Source organism: Orbicella franksi, chromosome 7, assembly GCF_964199315.1.
Source record: "Orbicella franksi chromosome 7, jaOrbFran1.1, whole genome shotgun sequence".
Taxonomy (NCBI): domain Eukaryota; kingdom Metazoa; phylum Cnidaria; class Anthozoa; order Scleractinia; family Merulinidae; genus Orbicella; species Orbicella franksi.
The window spans coordinates 25,911,525-25,931,949 of NC_138151.1; the positions used below are offsets into that span (position 1 = coordinate 25,911,525).

Below are 20,425 nucleotides of genomic sequence, written 5' to 3' on the forward strand. Positions count from 1 at the left end.
CTTATTATTGTCTATATAGTTTAACAGAAGGCAACAGGGGTGAATATGTATGTAGACTCACACCGCGTATCTAAAATCTGATGCCCTCTAGGCCTCCTTTGTCCTTTTTGTATTCCAGCCCTATCACCGGTGCATTTCTATTCAAAAAGTAAGAACGACAAACACGTATTTTAAAGGTAAAGAGGAAAGGTGTTTGCACAACTTTTGTGAACAAGGTAATACTTTCCATTAATCTACGTAGACATGCCGTGATAGAAGGACCTGCGGACGGCTGTCAGGTCGTCCAGTTCTGTCCTCTTGCAGAATTAAACAACACCCCCTTCCCCCTACATCCTTCTATTTCGTCCAAAAATGTTTATTTAGGCTGACAGTGCGAACCGCGTTACTTGCACGCGTAAACAGTTTCGCTGGCCGTCATCTTCACCCACTTTGGACACTTTGCAAGTGGCCGTTTGTCACGCAATCCACATTTGCCGGATGGTCTGAACTGGGACCGCGAAACAAAGTCAAGAACTTACTCAACTAACACCATGAATATTATTCGGACTGGCCAACAGAACGGCGAAGTCTTGGAATTTTAAAAGAGAGCAAAGTCTGGAAAATTTGTAAGAAAGAAATCTGGACAGCGTAGTGCGATTAACATATCTTTTTAAATAAGCTTTTTAACTCTTTTAATTTTTAGATTATTTTTTTTATTATTATTATTTTCTCCTCCCCTTTTCTAGCTTTTTAAATATATTTTTTTTATTTAATGTAAAGCGCCATGGACAAATAGTGGATTGGCGCTATATAAATACTTTATTATTATTATTATTATTATTATTGACGAAGAAGCCTTTATGGTTTTTCTGTCTTGCTGCTTACGCTTTATAAATGGCCGCGGACGACTGTTGGAACACTCCAAGAAAAATGATGTCACAGTATGTGTTTTATTCAGAGGTATGTACCATATTAGCCAAAGAAACGAACGATTCATTTATAAATCTAGTGGTAACAGACAGGGGCAATTGTATCCATAAGAATTGCAAGCACACGGGTAAGAAATACAAAGGTTGAATCATCTTGCTTATTCCACAAGTACAACGTTTCGACAATTGATCATGAAGTTTCGTCAACTGCTTGCGCTTTGTTATCGGCATTACCTGGTCTCAGACCAGGATTTCAAGAAATGCTGCGATGAGACGGTTGTATTTAAAGTAAAGTGTACCTGTTTACATGAAATGGTTGTGTTCGAATATTTACACCAAACATGATGGATGCAACTGTAATCGATTGTTTACTCAAACTTCACGTTTCAAAATGTTTATTTTTACTTAAAGACAAGTTCGGCTGTAGCCATGGGTGTTCCAAATAAATCAAAAGTGCCGATATTGAACGAATAATGTGTGCTACAGTTGTAACCTTCAAAAAGAAACATGCAGTAGGCGGAAGGAAAATCAGTTTCGGGCGATATGCGCGTGCCGGTGATCGAAATAAATTTGCATAACATTACAATGTACCAAAAGCAGCGTCTATTTTTATTTAACTGCAAATGTTTGCAAACGTTAATCATGTGGTTAATCTAAAAGAAAAAAAAAACACAAATTACAAGTATTCTTACTGACGAAAAAGGTTTCCATTCGCTTATTTTTGTTCTTGATGAAGGTAGCCGGCCAAGTTCCATGTTGGTTTCGCGAATGACGAATTTGCAAAAATGTACTACACGTTTATGTCTCTCGACGGATTAGTTTTTTCAGGCCGCGGAAGAGACTTTCACACATTATAATATAGAGTATGGGCTTTCAGAAAATTTTAGTTTCGACTTCAAATTCAATGTACCAGTGGGCTTTTGATGGTATTGAAATTAGCTAAAATTAGCCATTTCGCTCACGAGCTTCGATGAAGGTACTTTTAGCGGCCTGAAATATTATTAAACTTGGAGCTTTTGCTAATCAAATTAATGATTTAGAAACAGTAAGACATCCACTATGAGCTACCCGACGTATATTGATAGATATCATCGCGTTGATCTGTACGAGCGAAAAGAAAATGCACAATTTTCGGCCATTTTCGGCGCCGTCAGGCAGCTAAAATGGCGATTTTCAAACTTTCTTCAATTTCGAATAAACTAAAGCGCTTCAGGACCTTTGAATGGTATTTTCGAAAACTACTCACTATAGAGGTTATTTGGGGAAAATATGAAGAAATCGAAAATTTCGCGACTGTCATCTCATTCTCGGTATTTACAGGAACTGGCTCTTAAAACATCACACACACCTGCAAACAGGTAGATACCTTGACATGATTTATTCCCACAATCTATTACCAGTGATAACAAAACCCACTAGAATCACCAGTCATACTGCAACCTTAATTGATCATATTTATACAAATACAGTTAATAGGTTGATCTCAGGGGTTATAGCCGTTGATATCTCAGATCATTTACCAATTTTCTGCACAGTCGAAACATCACTTAGAAAACAAAATGGGCAACTTTACTTCAGAGACTACAGTAACTTCAACCCTGAATCATATCTTCAAGACATCAGTGCTGTGGATCGGAATTTCATCTCTGGTAAATGTAATAATTTGCATGAAACAACAGCTAGAACTATTAATACACTCAAATTAATTGTCAATAAGCATGCACCCCTAAAACAAGTGTCTAGAAATAAACAAAAGCAATTAAGAAAACCTTGGATCTCAAAGGGAATGCTCAAATCCATTAAAACTAAACATGCTATGTACAAAACCCATTATCTATCCAATGACCCAGTCAAAATTTGTGAATTTAAAAAATACTCAAATAGATTAAACCATCTCAAAAACATTAATAACAAAGCCTATTTTTGTAAAAAAAATTGACTTGTGTAAAAATAACTTAAAGGCTACATGGAAAATATTAAAAGGAAGACAAAGGGACAGACCTCACCTCAAAGAATAGTAAGGAACAACAAGACTTTCACTAGTAATGAAGATATTGCTGATCAGCTTAATAAACATTTTGTCAATGTTGGCCCAAGCTTGGCCAGCAGAATTGAAGATAGCTTTGAAAACCCTACACAATATATCCCGTCATCTCCAGCTAATAGTTTTGTTATGTCCACTGTTACAGAAACCCAGGTTTCAAACTTGTTTAAGACATTAGATAAGAACAAATCATCAATTGATATACCTAATAATTTAATGAAAATAGCAGCTGAACTCTTATCAGTACCTTTTACTCAAATCTATAATCAATCAATACAAACTGGTGTTGTACCAAATATTTTGAAAGTCTCTCGAGTTACTCCGGTTTACAAAAGTGGTGATGTTACTGACCCAGGAAACTATAGGCCCATTTCAACTCTTTCACCTTTCAGTAAGGTACTTGAAAAATTAATTTATAATCAACTATATGATTTTCTGGGAAAACACAACATTCTATATAGATATCAGTTTGGTTTTAGGAAAGGGCACTCAACTGAGCAAGCCATTTTTGAGATCACTGACACCCTCAAACAGGCAATGGATAAAAAGCTGGTTACCTGTGGTGTTTTTTTAGATTTTTCTAAAGCATTTGATACTGTGAACCATAATATTCTTTTATCTAAACTCTACAACTATGGCATACGAGGAATAACCCTTAACTGGTTTGAAAACTATCTACATAATCGCACTCAGTTTGTTAAGATTGGTAGCATCCAATCTAGTCCTGAAACCATTACTTGTGGAATACCACAGGGATCAACTTTGGGTCCTCTTCTATTCCTGCTTTATATTAATGACTTACCTAACTGCTCAAAAAAAACTATCCTTCCGTATATTTGCTGATGATACAAATATGTTTTATGCAAGTGATAATCTGCATCAGCTTGAGTATGTCATGAATGAGGAATTGAAATTAGTTTTTAAATATTGTATCATCAACAAACTATCTATAAATCTTACCAAGACTAATTACAAGATAATTTCATCTACAAGACTAAGACCGTATATACATATTCCTAACATTGCACATAAAAGTCAAATTAAGTATTTAGGTCCTTATATGGATCAAAATTTACAATGGGGACCGCAGATCCAGCACATTAATAATAAATTACAAAAAATATAGCAATTATTAATAAATTAAGATATTTTGTTGATCGTCATACATTGAAACAATGGTATTATTCTTTCATATATCCTTACTTATCCTATGCTATCATAAGTTGGGGTAGTGCATGTAAAACTAATTTACGTAAAATCATAACTAAGCAGAATAAATGTGTCCGAAGCATATTCTTTGCTTATAGCAGGGAAAATGCTTCACCATATTACAATCTTTTAGGAATTCTCAAATTTGAAAATGTGTACAAATTAAAAGTGGCTCTATTTACTCATAAAATTTTAAATGACTCAACAAACATTCCAACCATATTCCATAGAACCCTTACTCAGGCATCTGAAGTCCATACCTACAATACAAGATTTGCTGCGAATTTGAATTTTCATAGGCCAAAAGTAAATAATAACTATGGATCCTCTACTTTCTCTTTTGTTACATCAAAACTTTGGGAAATTATTCCAACAGAATTTAAAAAACTGCCTTACACTTCCTTTTATAAGCAATATAAACTATACCTTTTAAATACTCAATATTACTCTTCAGCATTATGATTTATTCATTTAACTTGTTTATTTCGAATACTTTTGTTATTCACATTTTACTTCCTTTATTGCATTGTTTCTATTAATTGATGTGTCTTGTCTTTTATTTTTGAACGTGTCAGTGACCAACACGATAGCATATGCTTCTTTGGTCACTGAGCACATTTTGTTTTGGTTTTATTATTATTATATTTTCTTATTTTAATTAATGAATTTTTTGTAATAGTGTGCGATAGTGAAATATGTCTGTAAATAGTGTCAATTAATAAAAAATCTGAAATCTGAAATCTGAAAATCTGAAATCTTAAAAAAAAAAAAAAACGCGTGGTTACCCCTACATTTTATGTTATGAAATGGAAGTGGCAAGCCTATTCAGCACGTGATTAGTTTCTGGTTGTGAGCAAAATGCATTTAGAGTATTTTTTTTAGCTGTACCAGAGTAAGCTTTCAGAGACGCTAAAAGCGCTGTTGCAACGATTTGGTTATCAAAAACATACCAAAAATGGTCCTAATGTTACCATTTGCCATGTAGCTTAAAGATCTTTTTCAATGTGTTTGCTTTTCTGTATGTAAAGGCCACTTCCAAGGAAACCTGTGAAGAAATATCGTTTCCTTCTTTATTCAGAAAAATGCTGATGTCAGCATTTAATTGAGATTCAAGGCTAATTATCTCGAAAAAATGCGTGGCTACCAGCATTTTTCTTTGTGGATTCCAATAGCCCTCGCAAAGACCCACTTTTTCCGCGCGATCCTAATCTGGCGCAGAAATCTTTGTATACAGTAGACATCGTCCTTAAATTCAAAATATTTCTGTGCACGCGCACTCTTCGCGCGTTACGCCATTTCGGAATTGTCTTCTTAACATTTTCCTCCTCCCCACGCTGAGGGTTCTAGTATTTTTTTCTAAATAACTGACTAACAATTTATCTTAAGCGGAATCAGTTTGGCAATTGGTCTCACGACAGTCTTCAGCTAGACGGGTGTGGCCATCACGTCCAAGATACACTTCAGTAACTCGCTCCCCTAACGACAACGTCCTCTTGGAGAATCGGGCTGAATCACTAGAACTACATCGTCAACTTTTCGATCTCCGTTTTCTGAGATCCACTTCGGCCGGCTGCTAAGGACAGGAACACGTTCTCTGAGCCATCTTCTCCACACTTGTGAAATAATGTCCCGAACCTTCCGCCATCGTTGACTTGGTTAAAAAGAAGCGGTCTAAACAGACGCAGGCGCCAACTGTGAGGGTCGTCCAATGCACAACAGAGTGCAGTGGAATGGTACTCAATCCAGTTGTGTTCCACTGGTGAAATGCATCTCATTATGGCCGGGTCTTCCGATGGCTTCGGGCTGGAGGAGTAGGGGTGCATTCTACTCGTCCATTGGCACCAATCGTACGATAGCTATCAATGGGACTCAATTCATTGGTATTCCATTGGTAAAATGCATCTCATTATGACTTCAAATGGCTTCAAGCTGTTCTACTTGTCCTTGTACCAATGGAATGGCACTCGATCCACTGGTGAGATGCATCTCATTAAGGGGACTTAGAATATTTCCAAAGGCTTAGTAGGGGTGCATTCTACTCGTCCATTGGTACCAATGGTATGATTGGTACCAATGGTATTGCATTCAGTCCATTGGTATTCCATTGGTGAAATGCGTCTCATTATGGGGACTTATAATATTTCCAATGGCTTCAGGCTAATTAGGGGTGCATTCTACCCGTCCATTGGTACCAATGGAATGGCACTCAATCCATTTGTGAAATGCGTCTCTCAATCGGTACAAGGGAGTGTAGGTAGGTTTAGCCTTAACATCTTCCAAAAAATCACTCACGCCGCCAATGCCCTGTTCATCAAACTGCTCATAAATCTCTTCTTCTGCCTTTGCTTTTCCAATTTTTTGTCGAAGTTTAAGCCCTTCATCAGCCATTCTTAGCGCTTGCTTCTGCTTCTGCAGCCTTAGCCTTCGCCTCAATTAACTTTATTTTAGCAGGCAATGATTAGAAAAGAGAGCCCTTTGAGTGGCGACATGCTTAAGATTTCACTGAGCTCGTGTCACGTAAACAGCTGCGAAACTTCTTTACTTCGTGCAGAAAGTCAATAATTCTTTGCTTTGGTCGAAACATCATTATCACGAGTGTCATACCATTGATGAGTTAATTCAATTTCATTATCGTCATCCAAAACATTGAGATACATATCATGTGCTTCTTGCATTTTCAAAAACAGTTGATCTAACTGAACAACCTCAATATGCACTTGTTTTTCGTTCTCAAAATCCGCCAGCAAGGGCAACATTACGTTAATCTGTTTAGTTAAGTTAGCAAGTGCAGTTTTTCGATCTTCTTTCAACCTTTGAATCTCAAATTGCCTACTCTTCTCTGTAGGAATCCGTTTCTCGCGTCCACAGCCGCGTCCACATGAGTTTCTTGAAGGTCCACGATGCCGGTCAGCGGAGATATTGCACGTGGTGACAAGCTGTGAAGTGTCTCGAGCTCCATATTCACTTGGCGTCCAAACTGTAAAAGCCGTAAAGTTCATCGGTTCTTCGTCTAGATCAACGAGGGAAACACTCGACACTCCTGTTTAAAATACGAAAGTCCTTAATTCACGAGTGTTCGTATCGCTCGATACTTTCGTTTCCGCGAAGTTCCTTTACGTTGAAGGAAGCTTAATTTCAAGACCAATTTTGCGTTTGGCTTAGTCTCGTTCAACTGCCAACTGACACTGCTCGAGTCACTCTCTAAAAAAATGAAACGGCTTTTTCTTTCTTTTTCCCGCTTCTCGTACCTGTTTACAGCCTCGACAAGACTTTTTTTGTACCTTATCTTTCGCCCAGTAAAGTTAAATATTATCTAAATTCTGACAACTTTCCTCCATTTTAAAAAACAGAGGGAAAGAGTTTGTTATATTGACGCCATATATATGTCTGTTCTGTCCTCTAATAGATCATAGGTGAAAACCAATCAAAATGAGAGAATAATTTTGAATTACTATATAAATATTAATTGATGTGTTCATTGTAGTTTGTAAAAAAAAAAAAAATGACGTCAGTTTTTCATGCGTCCGCTCTGTTATTGACAACGAATTTCTTCATAACATTGTTAAAGTAGTCTCCGGATTCACCGTCGGCTTATGGCTATCGCCCCGTGGGTCCACAGCTACTTTGACAATGCTATAACCATCTTCATAATCAATAATAAGACAGACGGATAAAAACTGACGTCAATTTGTTAAGCAAAACTTGTATCTGCAGGGTAAAAGTTCACATACCATAACTCAGTCACTAGACGTCTTCACACGAAGAACCTGTGTTCCAAGCATTCGAGCACATGGTTTATGTTTTACGTTTCCTTCTGGGTTCAAAGGGCTTGATTGGCCTCCGAGTTTCACTTGGACATTTACCACGTCCTGTTTGGTCGTTAATAGCCCTTTTCACGGTTAATTTTTCTCATTTGCATTACAATGTAATCCAACGTGGATGCGAAGCAATTTTGGCCTAAAACTACAAAATAGCCCGAAATTGCCTCACACACATGCTAGATTTTATTGTAATGCAAATGAGCAAAGGTAACCGCGAAAAGGGCTATAGTACCAGGTGTAGTGCAGACGGGAAGTGGGAGGGGCCTGATCGACACCACTGAATATCGGTTTAGTTACGTTTGCATGCTTCATGAGAGACTCGCCAGAATACTCCCTCTTGTCCCCAGAGCCACCCGGACCGAAGTAACGAGGATGCTGGTCGTCTTCCTTAGGGTGTGAAAAAAAGATTTTGGAACGTAATAGTTCATCAATTAGTTGATGTTTCTTGGACAAAATGTCGCCGAGTATATTAATCGTTAAAAAATCATTTTGAATTTTGACGTTTGTGATCTCCAATACCCATTGTGTTTGTGGGGTGTAACTCGCTAAAACTAGTACTGACTTTAGAATCATCCTTTACTGTTTTGGACTGACGTTAGACAAACTGCGCCTAGATAACAGCACACCTGGTGAGGAGAACTAGGTCGAGGGGTAGTTGTTTGTTTTCTTCCCATTCCCTTATCCTTTTATTATTATTATTATTATTATTATTATTATTATTACTATTATTTTGCGCTGGCAGGCTGGGATCTTTGTTGAAAATGATTAAAAAGTCAGTGAAAAGAGCACGAGGTTGATCTTGGATCAAAGCAGCTGGTCTGTGTGCACGATCAATTTGGTAGAATGTTGCTGGACCTTCGGGCACTCAGTTAAAAATACTTGGGAGAATTCAGTTCATGAACAAACAGATTGCTTTGTAAGTTGTATCTAAAGGCTAAGCTTGCTGATCTCGCTCAGATGCACCGTGAACAGGGCTAGAAGACAGCAAAGGCTCTTCAATGTTTTAATTTAGATCTCATTTTATTTTTATCTTTCAGCAAAAAGCACACTTTATTATTAATTGTCCTGAGAGCCGATAAAACAAGAACATTCAATTCAAGAAGCATTTGGCTATCCTCATGAACTCGCGCTGGGTGTGAGCAGATCTGTATCGTTATTCTCAGCACCTACACACGTTCATTTATTCATCCACTATAAAAATATCCGCCAACGCTGAAAACCAAAACCCAATTATAGCCATATAATGACTTTTCCCGCACACCACATTATCTACCGCTCTCAATAGAACAAATAAGACTCTAACCTTGCGAGACGTTATGTCAGTATGGCAAACTACTGTTTTCAAGCTACCGGCACGAAAGACGAATTTGTTTATTAGTTTTCTGCCCCAGAAAAACCCCTCTTGTGCCACAGCAATGTAGAACTATTATAAAATGGACTAACAAAGCCAAAAAAAAAAAATAGCTGTATAATTTGTGATCGCTCAGTTACACAAAACGGAAACCGCATTGTCCTTCAGGCTCTTAAACTAATGACTGAAAAGAATGTCTATTGTAGTGCACAGAACATGACTGAGCGACTAGAAACAACAGCTGACAGAATAGCACAATATTACGTAAGGCCGCTATTACCATACAAATTAATGTTTATCAAAGTTCAATTTAACTTTATCGATAGCCATAAGTGTCTTAAGTGGTTTTCAAGCTCTTCGCAACGGATACTGAATTACCTTCTTTGCCGTTGAGGGACAAAGAACATTTTGCACGACAAGAGAAGGTGAGTAACTTTGAAATTGTTGTTAACATGTTTCCTATTTATTTTTAAAATTTGTGCCTGACGCTATTAATTTTCTTATCTACCTAGAGTTGATTGTTGTTGTTAAAACATTCTTGAATAAATGCCCTGAAGTGTGAAATTTTCACAGATTTTCGAGAGAAAGTGTTATTCAAATTTTTGGAGACTATTCTCTGTTTGCTTGGAAATGCTAAGCAATTCCACAAATCAATTCGGTCTAATATAAAATCACCATGTTCTCGACACTTAAGAAATTCGTTGCTGGACTCTCAGATAGAGACTATGACAATTTAGAGAAAAAGACACATTCAAACGTCCTGAGAGCACTCTACGTTTATTAAGAAACGTCAGTTCATTTCTAGAATTACTTTAATATGTAGCGATAATAGACGAATCTTTTGAGCTGGGCATGCTATCATTTCGCCAAGTCTATTTCGGTTAGGTTCAAATGTGCTATACACCCGGTAGTCAGAAGTTGTTACATAATTGCCACGGAATGAATTCCTCAAACACCTGAGAAGTTCTGTTAGAAATTCTTCCCAGCTACTTGACGGGCATATGGTCACTACTTTGAACTTCATAGCCCCCTTATCGAGCAGTCCATATTTATGAGCTAGAAAGAGCTCCTCTGTTATGTCCCTGAGAAATCACAGTAAAAAAAAACCAGCAGGTAGCTTGTACAGTCATTTGAAGCAAGTACGTGTTTGGGAAAATAGTGCATGCATCGCTTGTGCGCGTTAATTTTGCACATGAAGTAAGCTATCCTTGCTCAAGGATACATAAGGAAAAGAACAATGAGTTGAATTGACACGCCAATCTACACAAAGCGTGGCTTGTGGAGACCCATGTCTATGTCTGCCTTATTTTGCACGTGCAATACGATTTTGCCATAGCGTCTGGTCCTTTTTTCTAACAAGACAGGGGACGACGTTACCTCGTCCAGCCCCTAGATACAGAGAAAGTTCGTATTATGTGCGGGAACACTTACCTCATAGGCTACGCAAAAAAGATCCTGTGCAAGAAAATAGAGCGCATGTATCGCTAGCGTGCATTCAAAATCTTACATTTAGCTATATAATTCTTCCGGCGATATATCAGGCGACAAATAAGGTCAGATATAAACAGTCACAGTGTCTTGGGTTTGCCAGGAGACCTAACGAACGACGCTCCTGAATCGTGCGGCGTTGTAAAGGTGATTGACAAATATGTCAAATTCGCTTGAATGACTCGAACAAACTGACATGGAAGATCAATCACGGCATAGGAAGATTAGTTTCAAATTCGTGCTAGACCCAAGCAAAGTCTTATCAAAGTTGAATTCAATGGTAACCAGTACAGTTTTACTCTAAAGACACCTTCCATTTTAGGGTAAAGACGTTTTGTTGTTTAAAACAATATCTGAAAGTGTTTTATTGGCGTCATCTATGCGTCTGTCCTCTAATAGATCATAGGCGTGAACCAATTAAAATGCGAGAATAATTTGAGATATTATATAAATATTAATTGAGGTGCTCAAAACAAATTGACGTCAGTTTTTCATGCGTCTGTCCTGTTATTAACAATGAACTTCTTCACAACATCGTCAAAGTAGTCTACGGATAAGACGGCCATCGCCTCGTGTAGCGGCCACAGCTACTTTGACAATATCATGACGAAATTCATGTTCAATAACAGGATAGACGCGTAGAAAATAACGTCAATTTGTTAAACAAAACTTGTACGTGCAGAGCAAAAGTTCACATACCACTAGACGTCTTCACATGAAGATCCTGTGCTACAAGCATTCCAGCGCATAGCTTTGGTTTTTACATTTCCTTCTGGGTTCAAAATGATCTCGCTCAGATGCACCGCAGGCAGGAATAAACGACAGCAAAGGTTCTTCATTGTTGTATTTAACTCTCATCTGTTTATCTTTGAGCAAAGAAACACACAACATTAATCCGATAAAACATAGAACATTCCATTCAAGAAGCATTTGGCTATCCTCGTGAACTCGCGCTGGGTGTGAGCAGATCAGTATCGTTATTCTCATTACCTACACACCTGACAAAGAGAATTATTACGACCCTCAAAAGCGTTATAAGTGATAAGTGACCACGACACTTGAAATAATACTTACAGTGTCCAGATATCATAATGCTCCCAGTAGCCAAAGGTAAGGGAAAGCATTTATTTCTGTATACACGATCAAACTATAAAAGGAACGCTGTTTTCTCACACACCACATGGTCCACCCCTCATTAATAAAACAAAACAACAGTATGACCTTAAAATATGTTATCTCAACATGGCAGACGTCTGTTTTCAGGGTAACATGTAAGACATGGAAGAGTTCGCAAAGTTCGTTGATTACTATATTCTCCCCCACAAAATACCTCTACAATGCCGCAACAATTAGGACAATTATATCATGGACAAACAAAGTCGAATAAGTTCTAATCGTTCAGTTACACAAAACGGAAACAGCATTGTCCTTCAGGCTAATAAGCTAATGACCTGGAAAAGAATAACTACTGTAGTACATACCACACGGCTGAGCGACGACTCGAAACAACAGCAGACAGATCGAATAGCACAATATAACGTATCGCCGCTCTTACCATATCAATTAATGTCGACCAAAGTTCTATTTCACGCCATCGATTTTTGCGATAAGTGGCTCAGGTGATTTTCAAGTTCTTTACAACGAGCTACAACTGATACAGAGTTGCCTTAATTGGCGTTGAAGAACAAAGAACAGTTTGTACGCCAAGTGAAGCTGAATAACTTGCTCTTGACATTTGAAATTGTTATCAACATGCATTTTCTTCATTTTGCCATAATTGGAGCCTAATACTGTTGATTTCTTTTCTCTGACTACAATTAATTTTTATAATACGACCTTGACTAAGTGCCCTGAAGTCTGAAATTTTCCCAGATTATCGATAGAAATTCCAATTCAAACCTATTGAGAGTGTTCTATGTTTGCTTCGAAATGCTAAGCAATTCCACAAATCATTTCGGTCTACTATAAAATCAACATGTTCTCGACACTAAAGAAATTTATAGCTGAACTCTCTGATAGATACTGTGACAATTTCAAGAAAAAGACGCATCCAAACGCCCTGAGAGTACTCTATGTTTATCAAGAACAAATTCCTAAAACCCCTGAAAGGTTCTGAAAGAAATTCCCAACGATTCAAAGAACTCTTTTGGTTTTCCAGTTTACGAATTTTCTTTTAGCATGCCATAAATTGCATGTTTTCGACGCTTTATGGTCAGACGTTTCTGAACAAACATAGAATAGGATAAGGGCATATGGTCACTGCGTAAAACTTCATAACTTCCTGGATCGAGAAGTCCATATCGAAGAGCTATAACAAGCGCTTCCCTGTTGTGTTCCTAAGAGATCACAAGTTCTTGCTCCACTCAAAAACTTTGAAAATGGAAAATTATTGGCAGAACAAAAAACCAGTAGAACTGACAAAAAAAATAATATCATGTGATACGTGAGACTCACAAAGATAATAGCGTTTGGTTACGGTAGATTGTAATTCTCAAAGTGTGAAATAGTGCGTGGACAACAGGCGTGAGAGAGATAATAGTTGCAAGAAGGGTGCCATGTATGTTAAAAAAACTAATTTTCCAGCAACTTTTACTAGTCAGAACACTAAACTTGTTATAATTAGAACAAGAGTTCATAGCAGTAGTTGTCGTTGATTTTCGGCCCGAACATTAGCGTCCTTCCGCAGGACAAAAAGATAGACTTTCCATACTGACCTCTATGAATTTGCTTGGGTAACTTGAATACGGAATATCACACAGACCTGGAACTCAACCTGTAAGATCAACTTTTAATCATCTATGGCATTTCAAATTCCTGACTTTTTTTATTCAGTGGCTTGGATTTTACAGTTGTGAAAACCGTTAGTTGAGCTTTACAAATACACTATTTAATTAGTTGTCGACTACATTAGAGAAGGTGAAAGCGAATTTTTAATCAAAATCATGGTTTTTAATGAGTTGAATCGACAAGCCAATCTATCTGAAGTGTCGCTTGTTGAGACACATGTCTGATTTTTCTTCTTTTTTTTTTCTTTTTTTTTTCTTTTTTATTAATGGAGTTCTGGCACCACTGACGCCATCACAATAGTTGCAAGACGGGTGCCACGCATGTTAGAAAAGTTAATTTCCCAGCAACTTTTACTAGTACTAATAAAAGACGGCCGTGCAGTTAACTTCTTATAACTAGAACGAGAGTTCATAGCAGTTGTTGTCGTTGATTTTCGGTCCGAACATTAGCGTCCTTCCGCAGGACACAAAGATGGCGTTTCCATACTGACCTCTATGAATTTGCTTGGATAACTTGAATACCGAATATCGCACAGACCTGGAACTAAACCTAGGAGATCAACTTTTAATCATCTATAATATTTCAAACAGTTCCTGACTTCTTTTATTCAGTGGTTTCGATCTGACAGTGAAAACTGTCCTTACAAATACAATGTTTAGTAGTCGGCTTCCTTAAAGAAAGTCAAAGTGAATTTTTAATCAAAATCAATGAGTTGATCGATGAATCGACATGCCAATGTCGCTTATGGAGACACATGTCTCAATCACGCATGTCTAATTTTGCACGTGCGATACGCTTTTGACAAAGCGCATGTTGCTTTGTGATTATGTGATAATAGGTTTTTGGCCTGGGAAAGCACTTCTGTAAAAACCTGGGAAACTCTCTTGCTGCGGGGATCAGTACCGGATCTGTTACAGGGAATTACCTTGAGAGACGTCAACAGCACTCAGAACTTAGGTCCAATGATATCGTTTTAATCCAAGAACACAACCAGAATGCAACCGGAACATAACCGGAATGCAGCCAGAATGTAACCAAAGAATATTTCACAAGGCACGACTATTTAAGCCGAAAGCGCAATTCTAAAGGATTACGTAAAGCTATTAAAAATTCTTAACTAAATATTATCTAATACATTTCAGAAAGCTCGATTGGCTATAATGGAATTCGACGTTTACAAGATTAATAACTTTCAAAACAATACAGGTAGATAACAGTTTAACAAAAGACTATCGCAGGTAGCAATTACAGTTGAACGCTTATTACAGTTATGATCCTACAACAAACTAGCAGGTGTCCATTACGGTCAATGAACTGGAACAGTAACCTGTAACTCAGAAATGCAAAACGAACTAAAACGAATATATCTATGTTGGATTTCTAGATTTTCCGACAGCGAAAGCGAATATGTAAAACGTACTTAATTACCTAATTCTCTCTCCTCACATTTAGACTCCTGATGCTCAGACAGGGGACGACGTAGACTCGTTCAGCCGCTAAATACAGAGAAAGTTCGTATTACGTGCGGGAACGTTTGCCGCGCAGCCTACACAAGATCCTGTGTAGACAAATGGAGTTGTATCGCTTGCATGCCCTCAAAATCGCACATTCAACTATATTCGATTCGTGTTTTGGCGTTTTATCAGGCGGCAAATAAGATAACATAAAATATAAACAGTTACAGCCTTAACTTTTGCCTAGAGAGCAAACGAACGAAGCTCCTGAATGGTGCGGCGTAGTAATGTTGATTGACTAGTATGTCAAATTCGCTTGAATAATTCAAAAATATTGACATGGAAGATGAATCACGGCAGGGGAAGATAAGTTAACTCGTGCTAAAACCCAGCGAAGTTTTATCAGAGCTGTACTCAATGGTATCCAGTTTTATTCTGAAGACAATTTCTTTTTAAGGGTAAAGACTTTTTTTTTTTTTTAATATATCGGAATTGTAATATGATTAACGATAAAGATTAGCGAAAAAACTGAGCAACGACGTTTCGGTGTCATCCTGGCACCATTTTCAAGTTAAAAAATATTTGTGCGAAAAGTAAACTAATTTATACCAATGGTAGAGGTGCGAAATTGAATAAATTAAGATTAAGATAGCTGTTCAATGTTCATGTTCATTCCAATGAGGTGTCAAACACTGGTAATGAGTTCAGTGTCTGTTCAAAGCCTAAACAAATACTTTTGCGTGAATGGAGTCTGACTGTGTGTTAAGGCTCGGTTTCTTCTTGCGAATCCACAACATTTCGTGGATCAAGCAATCGAACTTTCCCTGACATTTCTTTAGGATCTTAAAGTTGTTAGTCAGGTCACCAACTGTATCAACTCGGTGTTCATTTTGAAGGTGTTTTCCGATGGCGGTAAATCGGTGTTGCTCAATGCGCTTGTAAAGATGACGGCTAGTGTAACCGACGTATTCTGCATCACACAGATCACATATATAGTTATAAACAACGCACTGTTGATTGATCAAAGGTGGTTTTGGCTCTTGTACTTTGAGATCATCGCCAATTTTACGGCTTCTGAACACCGGCTGTAGTTTGTGATCAAGTTTATTACTCAAGTCCGAGAGATGTTTCTTTACTATGTCCGCTGATTTCTGGTCTTTGAAAGGCAGGACAATGCGGTAGATATTCTCTGTTGGAGGCGTCGATCTTGTGTCTGGTGACATCACTGAATTAACGAAACGGGTGATGGTGGAGTTCACAAGAGAATCTGAGTACTTGAGGTTAGAAAAGATCAGTTTAAGGCGTTCGCATTCTGTTGAGAATAGTTCCCATGTTGAGGACAAGCGGTAAGCACGGTTTAACATGGTTTTAACTAAAGATCTTTTATAGCGGTTGTCGACATGACTTTGGTGGTGTAAGAGGAGACCAGTGTTTGTGGGTTTACGGTAAACACTTGTTACCAGCTTGCAGCCCTTCTTGCATATTTCAATGCCGACAAATGGTAGCTTACCGTTAGATGCGATCTCCATGGTGAAGGATATGAATATGGATATGAATATGGACATTCAAGCTAGCTTCGAGAAAGCCTTCTGGCAACTGGAGCCTTCATTATCCGATGATAAGAAGGAATTAGCTGCGGCGACCCTTCGATCGATCGCACTTAACTACATCGAGTGCAAAGCCCCCAAACCACCGAAAGCGCTACAAAGAGCTATTGAGCAACTAAAACGAAGAGATGACATCGTAATCACGAAACCAGATAAAGGTACAGGAGTAGTTGTTATGGATAAGGCAGAATATGTTCGCCTTTTCAGTGAATCTTCCATCAACGATACAGCTAAATTTACCGCCGTAAGTTTGGAGAGACCCAAGACGCGTGGACGACCGCTCAAAAACTACCACCCTTTACTGCAGAAAGAGAAACACCTTGAATCTGTCGTGCGCAAAATTCTCCCAAAACAGATTGCCGACTCAGTTTGCCCGAAAGGATCACGACTCGCCCATCTTTATGGTCTGCCAAAGACTCATAAAGAAAAACTGGCGATGAGGCCCATTCTATCCGCCACAAGTACTTACAACTTCGCCCTCGCGAAATGGCTCGACGATAAACTGAAGCCCCTGTCGATCAACAACTACACAATATCTGACACATTTTCCTTCGCTGATGAGATTCGCAATCTGAGCCTCAACGAATCTGACATCCTAGTATCTTATGATGTCTCTTCGCTATTTACGAACGTCCCACTACAAGAAACCATCGAGATCCTTGCTGATAGAGCTTTTGTTGACAACTGGTTCAACAAAACACACCATCTAAATATCAGCAAAGCTGATCTAATTGAACTGTTGTCAGTAGCAACAAAGGACCAGCTATTTCAATTTAACGGTCAACTCTACCAACAAATTGATGGAGTAGCGATGGGCTCTCCCTTGGGTCCCCTAATGGCCAATACTTTTCTTTGTCCTATCGAGGAAAAGCTACAAAACGAGAACAAGTTGCCAGACTTCTACAGACGCTACGTGGATGATACACTAGCCACAATGAAAGACATACCAACCGCAGAAGCCTTTCTGAAGACTTTGAACAACTGTCATCCATCCATATCCTTCACCATGGAGATCGCATCTAACGGTAAGCTACCATTTGTCGGCATTGAAATATGCAAGAAGGGCTGCAAGCTGGTAACAAGTGTTTACCGTAAACCCACAAACACTGGTCTCCTCTTACACCACCAAAGTCATGTCGACAACCGCTATAAAAGATCTTTAGTTAAAACCATGTTAAACCGTGCTTACCGCTTGTCCTCAACATGGGAACTATTCTCAACAGAATGCGAACGCCTTAAACTGATCTTTTCTAACCTCAAGTACTCAGATTCTCTTGTGAACTCCACCATCACCCGTTTCGTTAATTCAGTGATGTCACCAGACACAAGATCGACGCCTCCAACAGAGAATATCTACCGCATTGTCCTGCCTTTCAAAGACCAGAAATCAGCGGACATAGTAAAGAAACATCTCTCGGACTTGAGTAATAAACTTGATCACAAACTACAGCCGGTGTTCAGAAGCCGTAAAATTGGCGATGATCTCAAAGTACAAGAGCCAAAACCACCTTTGATCAATCAACAGTGCGTTGTTTATAACTATATATGTGATCTGTGTGATGCAGAATACGTCGGTTACACTAGCCGTCATCTTTACAAGCGCATTGAGCAACACCGATTTACCGCCATCGGAAAACACCTTCAAAATGAACACCGAGTTGATACAGTTGGTGACCTGACTAACAACTTTAAGATCCTAAAGAAATGTCAGGGAAAGTTCGATTGCTTGATCCACGAAATGTTGTGGATTCGCAAGAAGAAACCGAGCCTTAACACACAGTCAGACTCCATTCACGCAAAAGTATTTGTTTAGGCTTTGAACAGACACTGAACTCATTACCAGTGTTTGACACCTCATTGGAATGAACATGAACATTGAACAGCTATCTTAATCTTAATTTATTCAATTTCGCACCTCTACCATTGGTATAAATTAGTTTACTTTTCGCACAAATATTTTTTAACTTGAAAATGGTGCCAGGATGACACCGAAACGTCGTTGCTCAGTTTTTTCGCTAATCTTTATTGTTAACTGTATTTCCAAATTTAATCTTATAAGAATTGTAATATGAACCAGAAGAATATCTTGGTTTTAATTACAAAAGTCTAAATCTGGATTCATAATCGTTGCTTTCTTGGAAGATTGAAGATAAAACTGGACTCTTTGTAATCTTAAGGGCACAGAGATGTGTGACTATAGCCTTTTTTAGGAAACCATTGCTTGTTAACTATACTATACCTGGATGTATCACCTTATCCAGAAATTAAATTAAATATCCCCCCCCCCCCCCCCTTCTCCTCCGCACTTGTTTTTTCTGGTGAAACACACGGTACCTGGCAAGCTAGGATACTTGTAATATTTTCGTGTATGGAGGCTTTTTTGGAATTTTTCTTGCGTTTTTAAAGAAATTTTCTTGCCGACTTTGACTCAGCGTCTTTGCAGACGTAGAGAAACCCGATAAAAGGATTGTGCGTTTCTCTGAGGCTTATAATCATGGCCTGGAAGCTGGGGGGAGAGGAACTCCACATCAGTTTGTTCCTCGGTTTCGCTTATGGTGTTTTTAAAATTAAAACCAAACACCCTTAGAGTTATCTCCAGGATATCTCGGTACCCTCTGGATCCAGACAACGACATTTTGGTAGCTTTTCAACGGTCATTTATAGTAATTATCCGAAACTCATCCCCGTCACTTTTACATTTGACTCGCACCGGGCATTGTCGATTAATTTACTGATTCCTTCTCAATCCCTGCAGATGCAGTTTAACCAAACGTATGTTCCCGACGAAGCACCACTTCAAGTAAATGAACCCATGGAACAAATGCACTACAACCAAGTGCTGCTACAAAATTGCCTGTCCTTCTCCGACTGTCCTGCCTCTTGGGACACACTGCTACAGGGAGAAAGTGTGGAATAATTTCAACAAGAGATTGAGAAAACTATGAACAAACTGCATTCCAAACGTAACCGCTCATCGGGAATGCAATTGAGTAATCGAAGAGAACTGAATCGAGAAAGAGAGCGCAAAAGGCAGACGCGCCTGAAGGGGGCGTTTAACGTGCTTCGCAGCGTAATACCCGATTACTTTTCCGAGAGAGAGCCCGGAGACAGGCTGTCAAGAATCCAAGCTCTAAGACTGGCAAAGAAGTACATCGCTACATTGCATGAATTGTTAGAGACATGTTAATACTATTTTAGGCGCTGTTGCCTTTGCTAATGCATTGTGTGCCGTCCTAAAGTATTCACCAAACACCAACGTAGAAGACAAGAAAAATGGCGATTTGTTTCGTACTTAGTTACGAAATTGAAGGGGTTTTGATTCGTTGCACTGGCTTTAGCATTTTTAAAGGGACTTTGCCACGTAGGTTACGCAATCATTGTTAGAAAATTATGTCACGCTAGGTTATGCTAATTACGGCGCTTTTGTCATTTTAGGCGTCTTGATCACTTTAGGTTAAGCTATGTTCATCGATTTTGTAACTGTAGGTTACGCTCACTTGAGCGATTTTGTAATACCAGGTTTAATTTAAAAAAAAAATCCAGGCTCGGCTTATAAACGGTGGAAAAAGCTATATACAGATCACACACTATCCAGTACAGAAATGTTCATCAAATGAACAATGTCGTCCAACATATAGTAACTTGGATAAAGGCTATCCAACGCTTGAAAAGCCAGACTTAACTTTTCTTAAGAGTGATCGCTTTTAAGCATGTTGGAGCCTCTATAGTAGTTCCAACAAACAGAGTAGAGGAGCA

At 38.5% G+C, this 20,425-nt stretch overlaps 1 protein-coding gene across 1 annotated transcript; it reads left to right on the forward strand.

Moving 5' to 3' along the window:
- Positions 1 to 16,758: 16,758 nt before the first annotated feature.
- Positions 16,759 to 18,749, forward strand: LOC145493043 (uncharacterized). The gene has a single exon (XM_081472446.1). It carries the CDS (start codon positions 16,845 to 16,847, stop codon positions 18,480 to 18,482), a length of 1,638 nt encoding a protein of 545 aa, XP_081328572.1. The 5' UTR covers positions 16,759 to 16,844; the 3' UTR covers positions 18,483 to 18,749.
- Positions 18,750 to 20,425: the final 1,676 nt, after the last annotated feature.

What these genes read in the sequence shown, in the direction of transcription:
- LOC145493043 (XM_081472446.1), top strand. Translation starts at nt 16,845, where the DNA reads ATGGATAAGGCAGAATATGTTCGCCTTTTCAGTGAATCTTCCATCAAC.